General features: G+C 40.3%; 1 protein-coding gene across 6 annotated transcripts in view; it reads left to right on the top strand.

Moving 5' to 3' along the window:
* Positions 1–25,664, top strand: part of arhgap32b (Rho GTPase activating protein 32b) — a 203,368-nt gene that overhangs the window by 136,468 nt on the left and 41,236 nt on the right. For 4 of the 6 annotated variants that reach the window (XM_074671654.1, XM_074671657.1, XM_074671659.1 and 1 more), the window contains 7 exons: positions 5,476–5,562; positions 9,897–10,034; positions 13,628–13,720; positions 15,121–15,243; positions 17,688–17,765; positions 21,187–21,268; positions 24,940–24,990. In XM_074671654.1, coding sequence (XP_074527755.1) covers positions 5,476–5,562; positions 9,897–10,034; positions 13,628–13,720; positions 15,121–15,243; positions 17,688–17,765; positions 21,187–21,268; positions 24,940–24,990 — 652 coding nt within the window. The remainder of the gene's footprint in view (positions 1–5,475; positions 5,563–9,896; positions 10,035–13,627; positions 13,721–15,120; positions 15,244–17,687; positions 17,766–21,186; positions 21,269–24,939; positions 24,991–25,664) is intronic. The other 2 variants (XM_074671655.1, XM_074671656.1) reach the window with 1 other exon arrangement.

Genomic DNA, 25,664 nt, shown 5'->3' on the forward strand with positions numbered 1-25,664 from the left:
ATGTGATTATGTTCTTCAGTCCTGAGTTTTAAAGCGATGAATTAACAAATAATAGAGTGTGTATCAGTCAGTTCACACCTTCCACATCCGTCTGCTGCTTTTCATGTTTCAAGACAGTATTTCTCTACCTAAGCTGGGCAAACACTGTGTGCTCAACTGTGTGTTGTGCTTCGTGTAGTAGTCGTGGGGCAACGAGGAGAGATTGACACCTCAGGATGTGCTCCTGATCGCAAGAAAATCAAACATGTTTGAAATCCTGATTGCTCCTCCTGAAGGTATCCACAGTAGGAGCAGTACCACGAGCCCACTTGCCTCAACCTCTCGCATGGAGCATGTGCTATCCCTGAAGTGACGTGTAGAAGTTGGTCTTAAGTTCAATTTAGCTGTCGCTGCTTACCTCCTCTTAGGGATGGGTACCGAATTTGGTACTTTTATAGGTACCGACTGAATTCAGTCAAAAGTAACGGGTACCAATTCACATAAAACCAAAAGGTATCATGTTAAGGTACCTAAATGCATCCTTGTGACTGTGAGGGAGTGGAAAAGTAGGCAATTTTCCATGCTGGACATGAACACAGCATTGCAAAGTTACATATTGGAGAGTAAATGTGTTAAATTGAATAAAAAATTGAGATTTAATTATTAAACAAATTTAAAACAAAAAAGTACTGAAAATTGGCACCGTTGAGTACTGATACTGATGGCCAGTTCCTGGGATCGGTACTGTATCATTTCAAACATGTAAGGGACCCATTCCCACCTCCTGTTTTCACTGAAAGTTGAGAGACCGTATTTCCCACAGCTACTCAGCCAATTCCTTGTCCATACACGTCTTCTTCTTCTTCTTCTTTCTTTTTTTGTTGTCTCTTCACAAAGAATGGCACAAACAGCCAAGACAATGCATTTGTTTTTGTTTTTTTGTTCTGGGTTTTTTCTTCTCCTCCTTTTGACGTTGTAGAGCTGGATACAAGAGTCCAGCTCCCAGCAGTGAAATCGCATCAGAGCATCGGGTCGTACAGTGTGAGAACATGATTCGTGGGCTGCAAACTTTTGAACTCAGGAATTACATCGTGCGGTTTTAGATGGAGTTGAGTCAAATGATTTAAAACATTGCACAGTGTTTGCCCGCTTAAGGTGCAATACTACCACCTTCTACCTGTGCATCTGACAAGCTAGAACATCCTAAAAAGTGCTTCTCTTTTTCATAAAAACTAGAAATTTGTGAAGTTACTCAAAGTGAAATATCCTAAATTCTTGGAGAATTTATAGATGTAGGGATCCTTGATGGTGTACCCATGTGGCTGGCCCCTGAATAGAGAGTCCAGGTTCAGCTTCACCATGTGACCCCTTTCCCACATGTCCTCCCCAATCCTGTTTCAATTCACACTGTTTATTATTGTTTAGTACACTTTCGTGCCGTTACCACAACAATACAAAATTATATTTATACACTGCTATTGTGTGGCACAGAGGTAGAATCAGACCTCTTGATTGGAAGGTTTGTTGTTCAATCCCAGCTTCTGCAGTCTCATGCTGAAGTGTTATTGGGCAAGACACAGGACCCCAGTTATGTGTTGTTTTATCATCACGATTTATTGTTTCTATTAACTCTGATACAACCTGCTGGGGACTGCTGAAAAATTAGCTGTATTGCTAACTCTGGGATGTTTATATGGCTCCTACTCTGCTCATCAATATCTACTGTCACTGTCCCTATGCTACAAAAGCACAAATCCATTTCCAATTTACCATTATGTTGTTTGTGGTGTAAACATAAAAAAAACATCTTTTTGCAAAATTGTTTGTTCATATCACAACATTTGATACAAAAACAAAGTATATTGCAGTTTCACTTTTTCCTGATATCTCACTACCCTGTTATTTGCCTTTCATAAGTATTTAGACAGACAGACTTAGTGGCCCACACTCCATCATGTAGAAGTTGAGGTATCCTGCCAAATAAATCATTTAACCATTCCAAAAAAAAACTAAAAACACACATGCTCGTCCAGACAAAATGAAAAAATGATTGACCAATGACACTCCTCTCCTCAGATAAAAGTGTCAGGTTTTTACTCATGTGACATGTCAGAGTTTATCATGTACCCTGTCTATAAATTCTTGAGCTTTGCCAAAGGCTCATAAACCAGGCATCAGGCGACTCTTCTCTGATCTGCATGGCCCACAGCTTTGTAAGCCTCAAGCATGAACAAACAGGAGGGAGTTCATCGGAGGTAATACATAACCTTAAATCAGTGACACACTCCTCCTCATTGAACATCAGTCTCAGATCCCTCTGAGATCTGTGTCTTAAAACACAGCAGACAGTGATGTTGTAGAAAATAAAGCTTCAGAGGATTCTCCTGTCAGCAGATGTCCACATGTTTTCCACTGAGCAGATGTCTCCGTGATGCTCATCTATATTTCATCAACATGTGGGCGCTCAGCTCTGTTCCACTTACCGCTCAGAGTCAAATCTTCTTTTACACTTTCTCTTCATTCTCTGAAACTTCCACACACTCCTTCATGTTGACACCGTCCCTCTTTCATCCTCTCTCTGTTTTTATGAGATTTATAGTAATGTAGAAAGGGACCTTTGGGACTTAGAGAGTAATAAAATCTTTGAAACCTGAAGAAAAGGCCAGGTCTGTGATGTGGAAACCAAGATTACTAATATTGTCCTGAATATTAATTTCCTCATGAAGTCCCCTCAACTGTTTGGCAAAAGCCTTTGTTTCTTTAACATCTTTTGCCAGCACTTCATTAAAGCCACACCACATTTGGGGAAAAGTGTGAAGAGCAGCCTGAGAACTCAACATGAACACTCCTTTGGTGTAACTATCAGATCACGACACCGGGCCTCCTTATAGAAACATCAGTCAGCCGTCACATCATGACCACCTGTCATAGAATGTGTAGGCGTCACTTGAGCTGCCAAAACTGCCCGACCCATCCAGGCACACACTCCACTTAACCTCTGACAGGGTGCTGCGGTATCTGGCACCATGACGTGAGCAGCAGATCCTTTAAGTCCTGAGAGTTTTGAGACGGGGGCCTCTGTGGATCGGACTTGGCAGTCTAACACATCCCACAGGTGCTCTGTTAGATTCATATCTGGGGAATTTGGAGGCGTTGCCATCACCTTGAACTCGTTATTTTAGGCAAATTAGATCTGCATTACCAGAAAATGCTGCCAGATTTTTTCTCTCATATGGAGTATTGTACATCAACAACATTCAAACCAATAGCATGTTTTTAAAAAGCTAGGTGAACATTAAAGGTCCCATATTATTTTCTACAGTAATATGGATCATTGACATCTTCATGAAATGGTAGTAACATGTTTTGGTCCAAAAAGTCAATAAATCAAGCACAGCAGCATCCAGGCTCTCATAGCTCCTCTGTTCAGAACGGTCTGATTTAGTGGGCGTGGCCTTCATATGTAAATGAGCCACCGCTGATACCGCCCCGCTCTTCCGCATCACTGAGAGCGGCGCCACAAGCTCCAAGTGCACAATGTTTAGAAAACAGCAAAGCTTGTTTACTGTACCATTACAGGCTAAAACAACAGGCTAACTGCAGCTACAGTTAGCATCCTGAAGCTAACACAGAGACAGGGGGGACACTGAGGATGAGGAAGCTCTTACATCTGCTCCACAGCACACAGCATTTAAAATACTCACATTTCCAGGGTCTGAGGTTTGTTGGTGAATGGTTGGTAATGCGCCTGGATTCAGGACCAGTCTATTAGCTAGCCCTCTGTTGTACTGTCCAAAGTTGGAAAAGCAGTCGGCCGTGAAGTGACTAGCACACACATGAACAGTTTTACTGAGTGTAGCTGGCACTTTTCCTTCAGCTCTTGGGAAGCTTGTGCATGGAACTATATGACTGTTTACAGCCAAAAACAAAGCAGTGATGGCTGCTGGAGCAGCAGTGAGGATGGGAGTGGGCGGAGAGGGGAAATCTGCTCCGGTAGACCAATCAGGTCAGACTTGCTCCTGATTGGTCAAAAAAGGGAATCACTGACGTCGGCAAATCCCCAAAATCCAAACAGCTTGTTTTAGGTCAGGGTTTTACATTCACAAGCAGTACTAAGTACTGGTTTTGTCATTAAATATCACATTTTGTGGGCTGGGAGGAAAGCCAAAGACCCACAAATTTTACTAAAAGACTTAGTAAAGTGATTTTTGCATAATATGGGACCTTTAAACTGAAAACTAGCTTTAGTGACATAACCATGACCAGAGCCTACACAAAAGGAGACTGTGATTTTTCAGTGGTGTAAAGAGGACTGAAGTATTCTACTCAAGTACAAATAAAGTGATTTCAATGAAATTTGACTGAAGTTGTATCTGGTAAAAGAACCAGTCTGCTAGCAAAAGTAAAAAGTGCTTTATGTTAAATCTACTTTAACACCTGAGTACTTCTTTTGAATCAAGGGGTAAGGAATGAAAAGATGTCAGTAAGATATGAACTCCAAATGAAGTCAGAAAATCTCTTCCTGTGCCAATAAGTCTTCCTCTAGCCAAAAGGAGAGCGTTAATGTGAAAACAACACATATTTAGGTTCAAGTTCCTGAATATTCGAGTTTCCTCTTTGTTTTTGTTTCACACTTTGAAGACGCTGCCTAAATCAATTGACACCCTGCTGTGCGAAGAGTTCACCATGGATCGTATGAGTTGTCCCACTTCTGATCAAAATCAGTCTGTAGCTCACATTTGTTGATCTGGCTTTAGTTGGGAAGAGGTGACAGCTTTAGCAAATCTGTTTCTCTGACCACTTATAGACCTGAAGGACCAAACTGTGAGAGTATTTGTTGTGATTACTCCTCTATGTAAGTTCATCTGATCACTTGACTGATGTCAGCCAATCAGCTAGCAGGCACACTGTCATCACTGGTGATACCTTTCAAACGTACTACATTTAGTCAGGCTGTGGCATCTGTTAAGGGTAGTCAGATCAGGAACAACATACTGGTTTCAAAAAGGAAACGTCCCACTTAGCCCACATTTAAAAGCAAACACATATCATTCTGGTTTAAATGTGTAAATCTTACTTGCATAATAGAGGCCACTGAAATGTTGGTTCAGACACTTGGAATCAACCTCTTGTGAGCTCCAACTCCAGATATAGCACTATATTTAGCTAAGTAGAAATTGAAATACTTTTCCCAATGTTCTATAGGCTCCTGTTTCTGCATGTGAATGTATTTTTACTCCATCTTTGTGTTTTGTGATCAATAACAGGGTGAAAAAGTTTAGGTTCCCTTCTCTTTCTTTATCAAAAAGTATCCACTGACTCAATTTTCAAACAGAGTGTGTATTGACTGTAAAAAGTTTGTGTGCCTACTGCAGTGAGTCACGATCATACGGTAGCAGACTGAACAGAGGGTTTATGAAGTTAAAGATGATCTTCTGTTTTACGATTCTTCATTTTCTCTTGAAATAAAATTCTGTCCCTCTGTGTCTCCTCCAGCTCTCCCTCGGGGACGAACAGTGTGAAGTGACACGGAACGGCTATGAGTCCAAGGAGCTGGTGTACCTGGTTCACATTTACTGCCAGGTGAGAAACCATTCTCTGCGTCTGATGATGCAGAGAAGCAGAAATACAAATCCATACCCAACCTCCCACAGCATGCATACGCTTACACAAACTGTACTCGCACCAACTCTCACATCGACTCTTCTTTTTATCAGTAAACACACGCACATTTGTAAACGTGTGTTCATGTGTGAGGTGATGGTTCAGAACAACCTTTCCAGATAGGAGCTCAGTGGCCCCTGTGAGCAGAGCGTTGGCTTCCATCCAGACATTTCTGAAACAGCTCTTATTGTTTCGAAAATTTGAGTTATGTAGGAATTTGGAGCTGCAGTGAAAAATATGTGGATGAATGCCAAGATGAGTGAGTGATGGGAAAGAATTTGTGATAAGAAGGACTTCAAAGTGTGAGTCCTTCAAAGTCTTAAAGTATGTTCACTTAAACATTTGAAAAGGTGCTTTGAGAAGATAAGGAAGAATATCTAATGCATTACAGGCTCCAGGATCAGTTAAAACATTTCCATGTGTCAGTCAACGTGGGAAGCATTACATAATAGCTTCAAATAAGCATTCTGCATCTCTGTATGTTTATTCATAATCTAATGTTTGTAATTGTGCTTTAATCCTACTGTGTTTTAAGTAAATCTTGGAATAATTAACTGAGATCAACACTGCTGCTGTTTAACATTCACTAACACTCTTCAACCTGTGACCTACACCGAGTCAGAACAATTAAAACACAGTATGTTGCACCATCAACATCAAACTTCTCACAGAATGATTGCTATTTTGAGAGCCTAAACATGGATTTTTTTGCACATTCAACTAGGGGTGGACTGATTATCGGCCGGGCCAATTATCAGGGCCGATATTTGGCATTTTGGGGCATATCGGGATCTGCCTTTTTTTTAATCTGACGGCTGATCTAAAACCCACTTAAAACTGAGTTGTTTTAGCTCTGATGCTTCTTTGCACAGAATTTCTCCCTGTCTACCCTATGGAAGCCCCAGATGGTCATTTAAAATCAGTCATGTAAAACCAAATAGAAAATTAATTCAACTGCATTACATGCCTGTAAAAGGCAGCACAAACTCAATCTGTCCCGTTTTATTGCAGTTACATAGAAATTTGTGTAAAAGTTTTATTTACTGTAGAAAACTTTAGCTATTTATTTTTTTGAATTTTCATTTAACTTTATAAAACATGCTGCTAAGCGTGGGAGCTGTTAAAAAAACAGCTTGCAGTTTAGTGTTGGAGTTTGTATTGTTCAAATTTTTTTACGCCAATAATTTCACTTTGACTGCAAATGAATATCGGCTTCAAATATCAGTTATCTGCCTCCTTGCCTACAAATAATCAGTATTGGTATCAGCCCCAAAAAATCCTTATTGGTCTGTCTCTACATTCAACAGGTCTATTGAGAAATTTTGTTATTCATTGGTTGGTTATTTATTGTTCTCAAATACTGTTGGGCAGAATTTGGTTTGATAACCCCCCCACTGGGGCGCCAACCCCCTTGGGAAAGTTTCACCTCAGAGTTTTTAAACTGATATGCATCACCACGAGACTTAAGAAGAAGTATTTTAATGTCATGGTGAGGAAGTGAGATATTTGGGTAAAATCTGGTGAAAATCACTAACTCATTTTCAGTTTATCACTTGTGTACATTGGATGAGTGTGTGTGTGTGTGTGTGCTGTTGTAGTGTTTGCAAATGGAACACAAGTTCATTTATTATTGTTTGTCGTAAATGCAAACACAGACTATGTAGCATTGTGGCAACAGTGGAGGAGGCTGCCAGAGTTCTGGAATCAACAATGCGGTGTTCTAGAGCTTGGAAACCATGTCTGTTCCTATCACCTAGGTTCTTTAATATTATTATATGTGTTGTAATCTAGTGACGCACTGATCCATACTTTCTGGTCCTGATACTGATACCTGAGCTTTGGGTTTCGACTGATGCCAATCGTTATCCGATACCAGAGTTAAATAATAACATGCATGATCTACTCTGGGATAAGACTGGTAATGTTTTGAGAACAAGACAAAAATGGGTACATATGTAATTACTGATGTTAGTATTATTTAAACCAGAAGTGTTTAATGTTTAACAGCAGTTTGGTTAAAAAAACACTTCAGAATTTACAAAAATGACTATTTGACTGTAAAATACCTTTATACCTTGTAGACTAAATAGGTTAATAGTTTAGCCTTTGTGTCAAGTTTGGACCGATCCTTTCCCTCTGATACCTGATCCAGGTTTGAGGGGCTGGATAGGAGCCGATACCCAATAACAGAATTGGATCGGTGCATCCCTGTTTTAATAAGGTTGTATTAAGTGACATTTTTGGGATTGGGAATTAATTCCTGTTGTCATAGGTTTGACCAATAAGAATCAAGAACTCAACACAACAAGCTGAGTTGATTCAGCTGCTCCTGGTAGATGGCTTTGAGAAAAAGGTTTAGCATGTTTAATGTTTTCATGTCATTGATAGAACATTCCATCACTAGTTTTAGAATTAATCATATGTAGAATCAATCAACTATTCTTAAAACTGACCTGAGAGTTTTTACTGTTATGGTTGTCTTTAACAGCTAGTTGTCCATCTCTTGTTTAGTTTCATTGCAGAGATCTGGTCCAAGCAAAAAACATATTAAGTTTTTTGAAGCAATTAAAGCTTCATTTTTGTCTTGTAGTATGTTGGAAAGGGACATTTATGTGGTGTGTATAAGTCTAGTAAGACAATTCTTACAGTTTTTACAGTGCAGAGGTAATATATTTGATATTGTGCTGGCATAAAGTTGTACTAATCTGCTGGATGCTGCAGTATTTCTCCAGGACCAGTTGATCTGATGTGACATGCTTCATGGATTAAAGATGATACATCTGAAAAGCATTCTGGCAACATGATGACTCAAGAGAGAAACAATTGGGCAATAACAGAAAAAACAGATTCCAGTAGAGTGCCACTGAGACGCTGTATCTGCATAATTTGGGGAAACTGGAAAAAAAAATACACTAATCATGAAATTCTTTTCTCTTGGAGGATTTTTCCCCTGAAGTGAGTGGAGCAGGCTTCTTCAGGGAAAGGTAGAGAAGCAGCCAAATTATTTACTATTAAGTCTTAAGCAAGTTTTTAAGTACTTTGATTTTCTTCAAATCATGCAAAGCCTCAAAGTAATACCAACACATGCAGAACAGCTGCTCAGGAGATTCGCCCCGACCTTCTCCAGTGACATTTTTAACTCTAGTTTCATACATTTCTCCCTCAGATCATATTCCATTTGCACGACCTTGGCAATGCCACACAGGAATGCAGCCTTGTACTTGGAAATTCCTACTTCTTATAGCCATCGGAAAACTGCTAAATCTACAGCAGTGCTGTTTGAAAAAAGGGAGGACGACCGTCAAAGATTTGGCCTTCAGTCGTCTACTTTAAACAGAAAGTAGCACAGAGAGTCTGGTTCACTTCCACAGACCCAGAGAGGAGGGGAACCAGAAACACCATCTGAAAGTGGGGCAGGAATCATAAAGAGTTCCCCGAGCCCACAGAGCTCATCTTTTAAAACAGCTCCAGTATCAGCGGGCCGAGCGCTGCACTGCAGTCCCAGTCGCGCACGCCCTGGCCTCAGTACACACGCAAGTTTCTGGGCCAAATCAAAGCCAAAGATTTTTCCACCACTCGTCTCTCTCTGTGGGGTTTTGGGGTTTTGAGGTTTGGAGACCGAGTCTTTCTGGATGAAAAAGAAACAACAAATCCATGCATGAAGTTACATTTAATGTGGTGGATTGAAGGCAGAGCTGGCTCTGTTTGCACTTGCTCTGTTGGCGTTTTATCGCTGGATGTCACTGAGAAAAGGGCTGAATAAGCCGCCGATGTTCTTTGTTTTGAAAGACTTTTAATATCAAAAGAATGCACTCAATGACTTTCATTTTTGTCATTTTGTTGTGACTCAGTGTCATTGTATTTGAGTCTGAAGGAAAAATGTCAGAGGGGACTGTAGCAGAGAGAATCCCCAAGAAAAAGAGGAGTGACTGTAGCGTGGATTGATAACAGGATTTAATGGGCTTGTCCTTCTGCTGACATGGAGACGTCTGTGCCTTTGAACTATTGTGCTAAAAGTTCAGCTTTTGGCAGCTCATTCTTCAGAGTCCGTGTCTGACCCTTTTTCTATGAACCACATCAGAAACTCAGCCTCTTTATTTAAGCTAGCATTGAAAGTGCAACATATTTTTACAACAATAACTACGTGAACAAAAGCAGCTTTGATAAACATCAGCCGTCTACAAACAAAGTGCCTTACAGCAGCATCTGTAGCCAACAGAGCAGCTAACATTTGTGTCTTTTTCTCTCTGAAGGGTCGGAGTTGGATCGTAAAGCGCAGCTATGAGGATTTCCGAGTCCTGGACAAACACCTGCACCTCTGCATCTACGACCGACGCTTCTCCCAGCTGCCTGAACTTCCTCGACTGGACAGCCTGACTGATCAGTCAGAGGTGAGCCAGGACAACACTCTTCCACACTTTCATTCATGAATTCTTTTACACAGCGTGGCGCAGCTCTGCTGGACCTCACTGGAAACCATGTTTGGTGTCTGTCAGCAACAGACCTCGGCCAGGGTTTCAGACGCTGAGCAGATGTGCAGCACTCCAAATGACAAAGTTAATTTCTTAAGAACAACAATTCAAAACGGGACAGTGAACATAGACCTGCCTGCTACTTTGATTTAACTCTAAGTTTTTAAAGAGGGAAACCTTCTAGCTGTGATTGAGATTAATCTGTGACAGTGGTTTGATTAATGATCCAGTTGTGGGCACTCTTGAGTACATGCAAAAAAAAAAGTAGCCCTCTGAACGTTTACCTCAGCAAACAAAATTATTATAGCTGTAACTAGTATAAAGTAATTAAATTAAAAACACAAGATTTGAACATTTTTGTCCTTGCCTGGGATTTTTTTTGCACATGGTAGAATGAAGGTATGAAATCGAAACGTAAACAAGGATATGTAGGTGTCTGTTCCAGGCCTGCCCTTTTCTCAGAAGGCCCATTAGCCAGATGGCCTTTTAGTGAGAAAACAAGTTTGGATTCAGTTGATATTCTTAATTCATTCATTCTCCATATTTTTGATTTATGTGTCATGTTTTAAATAAGGTTGAGGCTATCACTTTTTGTTGTTATTCAAAGTTTTTCCTCCCATAATAACATGATAGTTTTCTTTGATCATTCATGTTATCTGTGACAGAGCCGTCTTAGCAACATTATGAGCCCATCAGTTCATTGGGAACCCTTGCATGCCCACTTTTTTCAATAACCAAAGTAAAATCAATAAATAGAAATAAAAAGCTTTTGCAAATTCTCTGGAAAACTGGTCCAAATGAGAACGATGACCATCAACTTAATTCATGCTAATTTCATGACTAACTGGCCTTCTGACGATAAAGTGGCCTCCATCGCTTCACACTGTTAGGGGATGTTATTGGCTCTGGAGAGACCATGGGTCGACCTGCTTAATCAAATGAGGTGCCAGTCAAAAGAACAATTTTGACACGGTAGTATTTGAAACCCCTCACTGAATCTACAAGGGTTTGTTTTCAAACCTAAGTCAAAATAAGGCACAGCCGGTTAATGGGTCAAAAGACAAAACAAATGTCTGATAAGAAAAAAATAGTTATATTGTTCTTGTTTTAAGACGTTATTTTTATTTCAGGAACTTGACAGTTACATTTTTCTTACGCCACAGTTAGACACCAGCAATCCAGGCGTCATTTTTGCCTTTAAACATCCTGAGATAAAAAAAATAAATCTGAATTTGTCAAGTGAATGTGGCTCATATCTAATCTCATCCTGTATTTAAACATATTCAAAAAAAAGGATACATAAAATTGAGAAATACAAAAAAGTTCATTAATATTTGAGTTGATAAAAACAAAGTACAGTAAGCAAACTAAAACATCTGCTGACATATTCAACGCAAACTGTTCATGTTCAAAAGGGAGTAGAGTGAAGTCTAGACTAATTTTATCCTCTTTTTTATCCTACTAAACTCAGAAAATCAAAGTCACTGTGTTAATGTCAAAAGAGAGTTTATATGTAATAAACATCATGCTTTCTTTATTATGTCAATCAAAAAACTTTGATTTGTAATATTTCTTGAACTTTATTGGACTTTGGCTTTGTTTGACCTCAGCATGTAAATTAATCCACAAAGTTCACACAAAGTTTCAGTTTTTGCAGCGCACCTCAAACCCAACAAGCTATTGACAACACTGTCATTAGAATGAGTTTTCATAGAATAGAATAAAATAGAATAGAATACAAAACACTTTATTTATCCCAGGGAAAATTAATGAGGAGTCACAGCAGCAATCAAGAAAACAAAAGTGAGAAAGTGTATGGAAAGTGCAAAAAGGTCCATAAGAAAATAGATGATGACAGCTTGTCCATCATTCTCCAGTTCAGCCAGCCTCCACCTCCACAGGGTCCAGGACTGAGCTTCTTCAGTCATGCTCCATCTCTGTCTCTTGTATCCTGTCTGCTCACAGCAGGTGAAGCTCTTCCAATGTGGCGTTGCTGTCGGGTGTTTGCTCTGTTAGCCATGTCTGTGAATATCATGATGCCACTCTGCCTTCTGATATTCCCTCTGTTTCTGGGTTAGCACGGCTAGCTCGTCCATCTTGTTGGATCTCACGTTTCCAATAACGATGGATGGGAGGACAGGTCCATGTCGTCACTTCTTAGCTCACATCTGAGAACCAGCATGTCGTTGTCACCTCCTCCTCACCTTGTGGGAAAACATCAGGCCCTGCACCAGTTAGCACTGACATGCTACAGGCTGCTAACAGCTGATCTCATATGTAAACAATGCAGCCATGGTTACATGTAGGATCTCCAGACAAACACAGGAGCAAAAGCAGTAAAAATATCACTGAAAACAAAACCAGTTTGGTGTCCATGACCAAAAAATGAGCCATAAAAAAGTAATGATCCACTCCATGTTGGTTCATGCTGTCAAATTAAACAAATTGCTGTAAACATTGCTTTAATCGACTGAGTGAAGTCCATCACACAAGTTCTTTCCTATGTTTAAACGGTGTTGGCTGTTTCTAGGCAACACTTCTGCCCTCTGCTAACACCTCAGCTTTGAAATAACTGCACAGGTCAGAAGTGAGTGTAGCTGAGTAGAACTGGAAAGAGCTCTTTAAATAGACATCACTGTGTTTCTGTCAAAGTCTTCTGTCTGTTCTGATAAAGTAACTCTCCAAATCTTTTGTTGCTCTTTTTTCTTTTTTAACTCAAAGAAAAATGCTGCCTGCAGGTTAAAACTCTGCATCAAACTTTCCTTCCAATTTTTACAACCCTTCCTTTCCTTGAACCAGTAGATTTTCTTACATTTCCGTGCTCCCCCTTTTTCTCAGCCTCTAAATGAAATGATCAATAGCTTTGCTGCCATCATACTTTCATAACATAACATATCAGGGTATCAGGTGTCTAGATAAAACCTGTTCCTCTGCTTTGATATCCAACATGAGCGACAAGGCTTCAGTTTGATATTATGCCAGTTTATTTCCTCCTCAGCCTGTGAGATGTATCCTGATCCTCATGAAACCTCTCTGTCAGATTGAGGTTTTTGCAGGAATGCAGAGGTTCGGTATCAAGCCAAACCGGTAAAACCAGTTTATTACTTAGGGGTATTGTGTGGTTGCTTTCAGAAAAACGGCTCCATAATGCAGCCTGCAGAACTCTTTTATACTTTCACCTGCACCTGTGTTTGTGGGATTCACAACTAAGCTGCAAGAGCTGGAACACCCTCCTCTCATAGAGTCCTGATGAGCTCGAATGTGCAGATATTTCACACCAGAGACTTTAAACTAAAGCGATACAAGGCCATGGCAACAAACGTTACATTCAAATCTCACTGAGGCATCAATACACTGCAGCTGCATTCTTTATAGCTGAAAAAACCTGCAACAAAAGAAGCTGATGACTGTGATTCACCATCAAGCACCTGTCTGTTCTAGCTCAGTTTGATCCCTGGGTTATTTGTCTATGATCATGATCTGACTGTCGCTTGTGTCTTCTTCCATGACAGTCAGTTTCCCAGATGTTGTTGGCTTACCTCTCCCGGCTCTCAGCCATCGCTGACAACAAGATCAACTGTGGACCGGCCCTCACATGGATGGAGGTAAGACAGACCTGTGCTCTGTCTGAAGGCACAGAGAGTCACAGAGAAACACCAAATATCTTCAGTTTATCCAAGTATTTTGACTAAAGTTTAAGGCTTTGTGTTTCAGTAGTAAAAGCTCTTCTGAATTTTTTATTGACTGTTGAAATAGGCTGAAAATTTAAATGCTGCATCTTCATAAGCAACAAAACCAAACATGATCAGCAGCGACTTGATTAATTATTTCTATTTAGGAACTCTTATTACTATTACTGCAGGAAAAACCTTCATTTACTGGTAGGGATATGTTTGATGTCCAGATTAAAGCAGAATGAGATTATATCATCTTGATCAGTGACGGGTAAGAAGAAAGCAATTGTCACCTGGGCAATCATTTCTTCTGCACCTGGTTTCTGAATTTTATTCCAAAAGACAAGGAAGAAAAGAAATGAATAAATTTAAAAAAAAAACACTGAGTGAATTTAGTTCTGACACATAAAAACTTGTAGCATATATGGTGATAAGCTGGTCGAAGACAAACAAACTGAATAAAGCCTCAATTAGCCCCTAAACTTTCCATGAAAATCAAATTTTGCAAAACTGTATCAACAAAGAAAAGGCAACAAACTGTGAAGGAGATCTTCAGAGATAAAACAAAATACTTTGCTACAGAACAAATAGTCCGTGTGTGTGCTGCCAAGGGATACTCAAGAAATATTATAGAATTGAATAAAAGGGTTGTTTTTAAGTAGTTGCCTGCAGCAATCTGCAGCAATCTGCAGCTGCTCCGGTGATTACTTTATTCTTCTCCTCCACAAAAAGAATATACCAACAGAAAAAGTCACTGGTAATATTGTACTGACTTTTTTGTTTGTTTCAAGGAATCATTGTTTTTTGCACTGCAAAAAACAAAAATATTATGAAGTGTTTTTGTCTTATTTTCAGTAGAAAATGTCTTTTTAGACTTAATATGAGCCACATTCACCTGACTAGTCCAGAAAAGTGTCTTTTTTAAACTTATTTTAAAAAACAAAAATGAGGTCTGAATTGCTTGTAATATGTAAAAAAAAAATCTGCTAGTGGAGCAAGAGAAAAGTTACTTGCATAAAAATATTTATCTAGTTTCAAGCAAATTTTCTTGCAAATTTTTCTTGTTCCATTGGCAGTTTTTTTTTTACTCGTTACAAGCAATCCAGACCTCATTTTTGTCTTTTGACAACTTGAAACAAGATGTTTTTCTGGACTGATAAGTTAAATGTGGCTCATATTAAGTGTAATCAGACAAATTTTACTTAAAATTAGACAAAAACACTTAATAAGATTTCAGTTTTTTGTAGTGTGTAGTTTTTCCACATAGTTTTTTTTTATGTGGACAATACTGTTAAAATAACACGGTGTGTTTGTGTGTGTGTGTGCCCCAGGTTGACAATAAGGGGAACCATCTGTTGGTCCATGAAGAGTCGTCCATCAATGTACCGGCCATCGCTGCTGCCCACGTCATCAAGCGCTACATCGCCCAGGCCTCAGACGAGCTGTCCTTTGAGGTGACAGCAAAGTTTCACAAATACAAACACACACACAGACTCACAGACTCACACACTCACACACTCACACACTCACACACTCACACACTTGCACTGTCTCCTGTTTCCAGATACATTAAGAGCACATTCCTTCCACTCACAGATGTTTCTCTAAATGTTGTTGCTTGCTAAAGAGAGACTTTAAAGAAAAACAGAGAAGATCTATCGCAGCAGTAAAGCTTTCTTACTAATGTTTACTGTGAGCTTCGTCAGCAGCTGAATAGTTTTAAGACATCAAGTCTGGACAAATCATTTGGCTCAGATTGAGCTTTGCAGCCTCTGCATTTAATTCAGAGGACTACAGAAACAATTTATTTTTTTCTTGAATTAAGACATTTATTTTTCAAGAAACCTGACAAGCAGATCTTTTGTATTCTAGTGGCATATTTTACTCTTAACAATTACTTCAGGTGTCATTTTTGTCTTTCAACATCTTGAAGTATGTCATTTTTCTTGACTTGTCAGATGAATGTGGCTCATATTAAAGGTCCCATATTCTGCTCCTTTTCTGCAGTTTAATATGGATCATTGATGTCTTCATGAAATGGTAGTAACATGTTTTGGTCCAAAAAGCCAATAAATCAAGCACAGCAGCATTGTTTCCAGGCTCTCATAGCCCCTCTGTTCAGAACGCTCTGATTTAGTGGACGTGGCCTTCATATGTAAATGAGCCACCGCTGATACCACCCTGCCCTTCCGAGTCACTGAGAGCGACGCTACGAGCTCTGAGTGCACAATTTTTAGAAAACAGAAAAGCTCGTTTACAGTAACATTACAGGCTAAAACAACAGGCTAACCGCAGCTAAAGTTAGCATCCTGAAGCTAACACAGAGACAGGGGGGACACTGAGGAAAAGCTCTTACATCTGTTCCACAGCACACAGCATAAAATACTCACATTTCCAGGGTCCCAGGTTTGTTGGTGGATGGTTGGTAATGCGCCTGGATTCAGGACCAGTCTATTTGCTAGCCCTCTGTTGTACTGTCCAAAGTTGGAAAAGCAGTCGGCCGTGAAGTGACTAGCACACACATGCAGTTTTACTGAGTGTAGCTGGCACTTTTCTTTGATAAATGAACTCTAGCCACTCAGTCTTGTCTTCTTCTGAGATGAGAAGCTTGAGCATGGAACTATGTGACTGTTTTCAGCCAAAAACAAAGCAGTGATGGCTGCTGGAGCAGCAGCAAGGAGGGGATTTGGGGGTATGTGCTCCGGTGGACCAATCAGGTCAGACTTGCTTCTGATTGGTCAAAAAAGTTATTTGCTGACGTTGGCAAATCCCCCAAATCCAAACAGCTCGTTTTAGGTCAAGATTTTACATTCACAAGCACTACTTAGTACAGGTTTTGTCATTAAATATTACATTTTGTGGGCTGGGAGGAAAGCCAAAGACCCACAAATTATATGGGACCTTTAAATCTAATAAGATACTTTGACTAAAAATAGACGTGAATATTTGCCTAAATTTCACTTTTAGCAGGCAAAGCTACCAGCTGATCAACCACCACACCTGTATTGTCCAGATGTGCATGATTTTATCTGGCACATACCTAGCCTAAACCAAATTTACAGCAATTCTGCAGACTGTGTTTGCTTTGAAAACAGAGGGAGCATGGTTTCAGCAGAGCAGCAGTTAAATGCCTGCAGACCCTTTTATGCATGAATTTCTTGTAATTTCAGGACTTTTAGGCCCTGATGTTTTTTTTAGGAATTTGCTGTTCACTCGTGGAAGAGTTTTCCCTGTCAGATTTAATGTCACATACTCTAAATACAGCGGAGTTGGGTGTGCAGGAAATGTTCAGTAATGTTGACTATTTCTGTGTCAATATCTCTTCAGGATTTAGAAAAAGGTTTTTCAGGATTCAGACAGAACAGTGGAACACAGAGGCAGGGCAGAAGAGCAGCGTGTGCATGTCTGTTTGTGTCTCTGTGAAGATACAGCTGTGTGTTTACCTCCTGTCCTAACACAACACTATAAAGGGGTGTGAAAATATAAGTATGATGATAGTAAAGTGGTGTTCCAGCGCTGCTGCAGACATGCAGGGTTTTTGATCAAGAATTTACCAGGAGACTGGAAGGAAAAGTCTGCTCGAAGTCAGGCTGGAAAATTCAGCTCTTTGTGTTCACACATGCTGCCCACCCAGATAAAGTCGAGAAGTTTGGAAAGTGTTTAAGAAACAGCTTCTTTCTATAGACGGAAACGTAAACAAGCTCAGCAGTGCTGCGACTTCACCCCACCTTTCTGCATCTGTCTTAAACAAAACAGCTCCACCTTTAAAAGTCCCTTTAAAAACTTAAATTTTCAGACATTCTTCTCCCAGATCTTTTCTCTGCTTGTCTTTCTTTTTTCTTTATTGGTCAATCCTGTGTTAATGTTCAATCTCTCCTCCCCTTGTTTGTCTCTGCAGGTTGGAGACATTGTCTCTGTGATTGACATGCCCCCTAAAGAAGACACCACATGGTGGAGAGGCAAACATGGCTTCCAGGTACCCATCTCCACCAATACCCTGCAGGCTGGGACAAAAACACACACACACACACACACACACACACACACACACACACACACACACACACACACACACACACACACACACACACACACACACACACACACACACACACACACACACACACACACACACTTTCTGTTTTCTCCATTTTTCTTCAGGTTGGAAACTTTTGATTAGGTTTGCACTCGAGGTTTTTCAAGGACAGAGCACTGTGAGAACATTGCTTTATGAAAGAGGATTCAAACACTGAGTTTTGTTAAAAGACAAAACAAGATTGAAATTCTTTCTTTATGTGACGCTTTTGAGAAGATTACAGGGTGTGCGTGTGTGTGTGTGTGTGTGTGGGTGTTTCTGCCTGTAGTGCTCAACTGATTCTGTTTCACACAGTCTTCAGTTAATTTACGAAACACAGCAAAACTTGTTTTTCTCCAAGTTTCAGCTCCCAGCATCACATCATCATCACCTGAGCATGTCATTCATCCATTAATCACTGTGTGGAGAGATTTAGGTAAACTAGAAGCAAATCGTTTTACAACAGAGATTTGGATGATAAGTGAGGAAGTCTACATGTCCATGCTGTGTTTGAATAGGTTACAACCTGATAAAAATGTAAACAAAACAGTTGGCTGGATGTCCCCAGCAGATGTCAGACAAAAAAACAGATCTCTATGAATACGAAATCACAAAGTTTTGCCACACTTTCATGCATGACCTGTTGCAGCAGAAATGTTACCATTCAGAAAACCTGCCGTGCAAATTAATCTCTTTGTATTAAAGCTTTTTACAAGAGGGGAAATAGTTATAGATTAGCGTTTGGGGGTTTGGGGTTTTCAGTTTGGAAAAATGTTGACACTTTAAGAAAACATCATTCTCAGAATGTTCTCATTCACAGAACGGGGATAGTTAAAGGGATTATGAGGAGTTTCAAAGTGATCTTGAAAAATTAGATTACCAGCGCTAATATTACAGGTTACAGCTTATTCTAAATTGCTACTGCTTAGCTTCCTGATTGGGTTGAGCAGGACCTGATTGATTTACTGCACGTCTAAGTCTCCATGACTCCATGACAACACCACACCGACTGACGAAGTTTAGTAGTGAGAAGAGAGATCCATGTTTTTCTCTGCTGAAAACGATTTCTGTGATTAATTTTATAGTGATGGTGGACACAGGAGCCTAACTGAGCCTCAGACAGAAAAATGACAGAAGAGCAGAAGAAAGATAAATGGGAGAGTGATACAGCCTAAGCCAAAGGCTGACACAAGGGCTAAACTGTTTGTGATAATGTTTATCCCGACCCACAGTCAGCAGTTATTCTGCAGTGGTCTGTTCAAACTTGAGAGTCCATCAATAAAATGAAGAGTGAGGTTACGTTAGCTCTGATTGGTAGATGACTGGTAGGACATAACCAGGATTTACTGATGTTGCACATTACTGACATGTCTTAGAGCACCGGGCTGCCAAAAGCTACTAAACTACTTACAAACTGACAGTGTTTTCTTGTTGTCACATTAGTCCACAGATACATCAGAGCACTGGGCTGCCGATAGCGCTACATAAAGCTGGCTACAACAAAAATCGCTTGTTGACATATTCCAAACGGTAGCTCTACGTGACTGTACTGATAAACACCTTACCTCGGCACGTTGTATCTACTAAAAAGTTGTCTTGAACAAAGAAAATTTGTTTCCATCTGATCTCAGGGTGAAGATGAAGCTATATTTATAATAGCTGAAGTAAAAAAAAAACAACAATCATTTACTTGTCTCACAGCACGGGGCTGTCAGTAGCGCTACATTTAGCCAGCTACTGGCGTACAGTAAAACTTACATTTGCTTGTCATGTTTCAAACAACAGTGCTACATAACTGCACTGATATATACCTTACCTCATCGTGTTGTATCCAGTAAAAAGTTGTCTTGAACAATGAAAATGTGTTTAAATCTGATCTCCATTTAATTCTAAAAAAAACACACCTCACTTAGAGTAATTTATGAGTGTTTGTGAGACTCTGGGCCAGTAGGTGGAGAGGCAGTTCAATTAAACAGATCTTCCTCATAGCATCTTTAACTTTACAATAAGTCCCTTTGTTGTCTCAGAATGATCTGCAAGTTCCATAAACGTCTGCTTCAGACTTTTGACACTGTTACTAGTCTTTTAAATGAGATGTCCCCGCACTGTTCACAAGATATTAAAAAGAAAGAAATCCTTCAGTTTTGGTCCGTTAGATTTTGATTTTTTGAATTGCTGTTGTGGTATCAGAAAAGGTGATAATGTGGCTCATTATGACAAGTAATCCTACAAAATCCCGTTATCATGATGGCCTTGTTGTGATCAAAGCCTTTCATGCCCAGCTACAAAGGATCAGTTCTGGCTGGACCTCCTCTGACCCCCTGCACTCTCCCTGCACTGCCCCCCCCCCCCCCCCCCCCCCCCCCCCCCGTGTCCTGGTGTGTGTCTCTGCTCTCAGCCAGACAGAAGCAGTCTGTGCTGTCAGGGCTGCAGCTGGCAGACACTCACTGATCACTTCAGTTAGACTCCAGATGTAGAGTCAGTGACTGCAGAGACCACTGTCCTGCTCTGAATTATTTCCTTTCTGAACACTATGAGGATTTTCTTTATACCTCAGCCTGAAATCTGTAACAAATCTGCAGTTTCTAGACTCTCACTACAAGCTGAGTGAAACTCTAACAGGACATGTGCCAGGACTGTACTGTAAACTGAAACAGACACGCCCACTGACATTACCACCTGTATCCAGTGACTGTGCCAGTCTGTGATGACACAGGTTGTGTTTTTTGGAGCTGTTGGGCTCTATCTGAACATCAGCATAAGAAGTGAACTCTTCATATTGCTGCAGATTGATTGACGCGGCTGTAGGTATTTTGCTTTTGGTGAGTTGGTCTGTCCATTTTTTGCCCTTGTGGATTTTGTCTATTTGTACTTAAGCTTTGTTTTTGCAGGATTTTACCCACTGACTCCTCTCTAAGGCTTGAACCGAAGGTAAAAACGATCAATAGAGACTGCGTCGCAGGATGTTGGGGAATTAGAATAAGCAGTATAAATCAGTCTGAGTTGACTGTGTCCAGTTGGTCAAACCCTGAATAAGATTTGTTCCTTTAAATGTTCTGTTAAAGCAGAACTCAGCTCATCCAGGGACTGTGCACACGAGCAGCAGGCAGAGCGATACACCTGATGTGTGCTGTGTGTTGAAATGTTTACAGATCATAAAGTCTAAAGTGCGTCTTTGACACATCGTCTGTAAAAACAACCTCACTTGATTAATGTGTATCCACACCTGAGTGTACACACTGTGCCAGTCAGTCTTCACTTTATTATCTTAATCTGATTGTACTTCCTCCTCCTCCTCTTTCTTTCTCCCTTCCTCTCTCAGGTTGGCTTCTTTCCCAGTGAGTGTGTGGAGCTCATAAATGATAAAGTGCCGCAGTCCATGACCAACACGGTGCCAAAACCAGGTACTCCTCTTCCTCCTCTTTGACTCTATCTTCTCTCCCTGCTTCCTCTCCTCTTCCTCCCTCTCCTCCTCCTTCTCCAGATATTGTATTTTTTTTGGTCATCTTCCTCTTTCACTGCCCCCCCAGCTTCATTTTCCTCCTCTCTTCCTCTTCCTCCCACTCCTGCTCATCCTCACCTTGTCCCTTTGCCATCATCTTTTGTTTCTCCTTTACTACTTGTCTTCTTCTCCACTTCTTCCTAGTATTCACCTCTCCTCCTTCTCTCTTTTTCTTCTTCTACTCCTTTTTCTACACCCTCCTACTTTTCCTTGTCCTCCTTTTTCCTCAACCCTAAAACTTCCTTCTTGTTCTCCCTCTCCACCACACCTCCATCCCTGTCTTGTCCTTGTTCTCTTCCTCATTATTCCTTTTCCCTCCCACTCATCTTTCTCATCACTTTCTCTACACCTCAAGGGATGGGTACTGAATAAGGTACTTTTATAGGTACCGTCCAAAATCTGTCAAAAGTGCTGGGTACTGATTCAGGTAAAATCCAAAGGGTACCATATGTATATACATCCTTGTGACTGTGGGGTGTGGAAGAAGAGTAGGTGATTTTCCATGCCACACATGAACACAGCATTGCAAAGTTATATATTGAAGAATAAACATGTAAAATTTATAAAGAGGTTAAAATATATAATGTAACAGACTGATCGTTTTTACCACATAAGCACTAAAAAAGTACCGAAAATTGGTGCCGTTTGAGTGCCGGTACCGATTGCCAGGTAACAGGCATTGGTACCTAATTGCTTCAAATGTAAAATGTACCCATTCCCATACACCTCCCACTCCTCCTTCTACTCCTCTGTTTCCCCTCCTTCTTCTCCACCCTCACTTCATCTTTCTCCTCTTCATAAAGTGTTAATGTGTTTGAAGAAAGTCACCCTGGGAGGAGCTGCTGTGTCACTGATTTTTGAGGGGGAAGTTAAGTCTGTGATGAAGATGCTCAGGATGTTTGTTTATGCTCAACACCTCTCTCAAAATAAAACTGCTGTGTAGTAGAGTCGTTGAACTGATGTAGGTTATAAAACCTGGTTTCTACACTGTGTTCCTGGAAAAATAACTGTACACAAATATTCATGTTGCCTGTACTTAAAAAACGCTTCAGTCGAGATAACTTAGAGGGAGTAAAGATCAGTCACACTGAAGAGGATGTTACAGTGAAAGTAAACTGAGAATTCTGACATCATCCCCTGAAATAGCTCTCTGTAATCATGTTATATTGACTCAGCACTATGCAAATCCACTTGCAAATAACTGAGCTAATCTGCTGCGTTCAGAGCAAACACATAAGCTCTTTAACACGCTCCACAGAGACTCAAACACAAATACATATCATAAACCCTGCTGGAATGAAAAGAGGAGGTTTGGCTGAGATAAAGACTTGAGCTGAACTTGAACTTTGCCCTCACTTGTTCACACTTCAAATTACACCCCATAGACCAGCAGCAGCAGCTTACATCACGCCACGACAGCAGAGCCCTCTTCAATCAAACATAAATGACTTGTATGAGTCCACGTCACGTCCTCCAAGCAGAAAAAAAATGATTCAACCAGCATGACTCAGTCTCTGGATCATCCTGATGGTTTTGGGGTCTGGAGGAGTGGAGTCGGGGTTCATAACCATCAAAAAGCCCAACAGACTCCGGGTCTGGAATAAATGATCACACAGTGAAATAAACACCAACCACATCAGATACACACACTATATGTCATTACATGTGGGGGTGTTTGGAAGCTGATGGACGCCCATGTTATCTGCTGTCCTTTATTTGATCCTGATCAGAGATGAATTAACTGTTTCACTGCTAAAACAGCAAAATCCACAGACCATGAGGTTATCTGCCTGCACCCTCTGCTTCTGATCAGTTATTTTTGTCATGTGCTTTGAAATGTTTGCATGCCATTTATCTCTTTTTTTACCAGAGTATCTGCAGGTTGAGTGTTTCATAAAGTGGAATACAGGCAACAAATTTAAACACTTGAGCCTTTTTATGACTTTGTCCAACTATTTGTCTAAACAGTTTAGATTCTTAATTTTTCTATAAACATTTTCTCATCCCTGCTCATAGACTGTATATAAGGAGTGGACAGAGCCAATACAACAAGAAGACAGCATAAGGGGCTTTGTTTGCTACCGACAAGGCCCCAATCTGCTCTGTTTGATTACCAAGTTCTTGCTTATTACTTGTATTTACATTGATAACAAAGTTGCTTACTTGTCTCTTTTTATTAAATACAAAAGTAAACAACACCAATATTTTTGATTAACAAAATAAAAGATCTAGACAAATGTATTTTAAAGAATAAAAAACTTACTTTAAAGGCACCTTCAGTATAACCAACTGCTGGGAAAGGCTTGTTTAGGTTGCTGTGGTAGCAACCATCGTTCAAACAGTATCTCAAGACAAACCACAAGTCTCAGTGTCCTCACATTGTGTTTAAGTGAAGCCAAAATATTCCCCTTTAACAGGAACTGACATACTGTTTATCAGTACTGCAGAGATTGAGTAGAGGTAGACTACAAAAACACGTCAAACTCACCAATAAAAAAACAGATTCCTCAGGTGGGAACCATAGATTGTAAAAAAAAAAAAATGGATGTCATCTTTCTTGGCTCAAAGTGAGGTCTCCACAAAAACTGCTTCCCCTGATGACTGGCTGCAGTATAGGTCAATACATCGGACTCTCCAGTCATTCCAGATGGGCTGTGGTCAAACTTAAAAAAAATTGATACACCTTGTAGAAATGTTTCTCACATTGTGGTTTGAAGATATCATTTGGCTGTCTTGTATTCAAGTTCTCTTTTTTTCTGAAAAGTTTTGTTTTTAGTAGAAACAAGAGGTGGCAGAGCCACGCTGTTCACTCTATATACAGTCTATGGTGGAAACAGTCAACAGCAGGAGCGTCATTTGTACTCTATTTTATGGCAGCAATTAACCAACTGGGAATCACAACACTTGGATGAAAATTAGAGGAATAACAACCAACTGTACTGACAAAAAGTGCACCGGAGACATAATGAAGGTGTTTTGATTTTATACAACAACTCGTGTCTCATCTATTAACAAAAAGGAGGTGGGCTTTTGACCCATACTGCACCCAGTCACCAGTGGGAGCCCTTAATGTTTGGCTTCACTTTCAGGAAGCGGTTATGTCATCCATCTTTTTACCCAGTCTGTGGTAGTAGCTCATCAATTAAAGGAATCTGCATCCTAAATGGGCTCTGTTTTATCCTCTGAGTAGTTAATTGACGTGAGTTAATATATTTATACAACAGAGACTGCCGAATCGTGACTTCCATTCAGTGTTGGCCCCTGCTGATAATTTGAGTAAATGTAGGTTAAATTTTGCATAAGCTTGATTTCTTTGAAATAAGACGCTGCGTCCACTTCTTGAACACTGTAACCTGCAGATGCTCTGTTGTGCCTGAAGTGAATGAGCAGAGCCCCTTTTAAGTGAGTTATCAAAGACAGAACTGAGAAGTGAATGTAATTGTGTCAAAGCTGTGTATGTCTGCCTGCCCTGCATTGCATCATTAATGCTGTTATTGTCTCACTGCACAGGGATGTACGTTAGCATTAGCATGTTTTGATTTGCTGAATTTGACTGTGACTCCTCTGCCTCAGCCTCCCCCTGCTCTGGCCTGCAGCCCGCTTCTTGGAACCTCTTCCCTCCCTGTGCGTGTTGGTATACACACCTCATCCACCTGTCCACTCACTCCAGCTTTATTCACTCACACACAAAATGCTTCTGTACACGCACAACTATGTGATACTTTGTCAGAGTTTGGATATTTTTAAAGTTATAATCCTTTAGATTTTAAGCATGATACCTGTAAAGATAATACGTTTACCACTGATGCTCTTACTCTGCTAATACCAGCTGTGTTCTGTAACGTTTTATTGTACAAGCAGTATGAAGTTATACTACTAAACATGAGCAAAAGCTTTACACTCTGTGCAACTCTGTCCTGCTTTTTGATTCAAACTATTAAACTGCAACTTCATGGTGGCATATTCACAGTCACCATGTGCTCATTGTGAATGCTCACTCCCCAATAACAATGAATTTGTTGCAATCAATTTAGCAGCACAGTCAAGCATGTAATAAGCAATTTTTGTCTGACTCATGCTGCACACAGCACGAGAGTCAAAGGCATGCTGCTCTTTGTCTCTCCTTGTGTCCATCACCTTCTGAAATATTTACAAGTCACCCTGCTAATGTTTGGTTAGCATCAGCAGCATCTCTGCACTACTCTGACACAGAGTCAGGAGAGTCCACAGTAAACTGTGAGGATGATCTCAATCAGATCAGATTAAACACATTACTGCTGAATTACAAGACACAGTGT

The sequence above is a fragment of the Halichoeres trimaculatus genome, unplaced genomic scaffold, assembly GCF_033239565.1.
Source record: "Halichoeres trimaculatus isolate MK-OKI-2021-1 unplaced genomic scaffold, fHalTri1.1 fHalTri1_scaffold_6, whole genome shotgun sequence".
NCBI classification, from domain to species: Eukaryota; Metazoa; Chordata; class Actinopteri; order Labriformes; family Labridae; genus Halichoeres; species Halichoeres trimaculatus.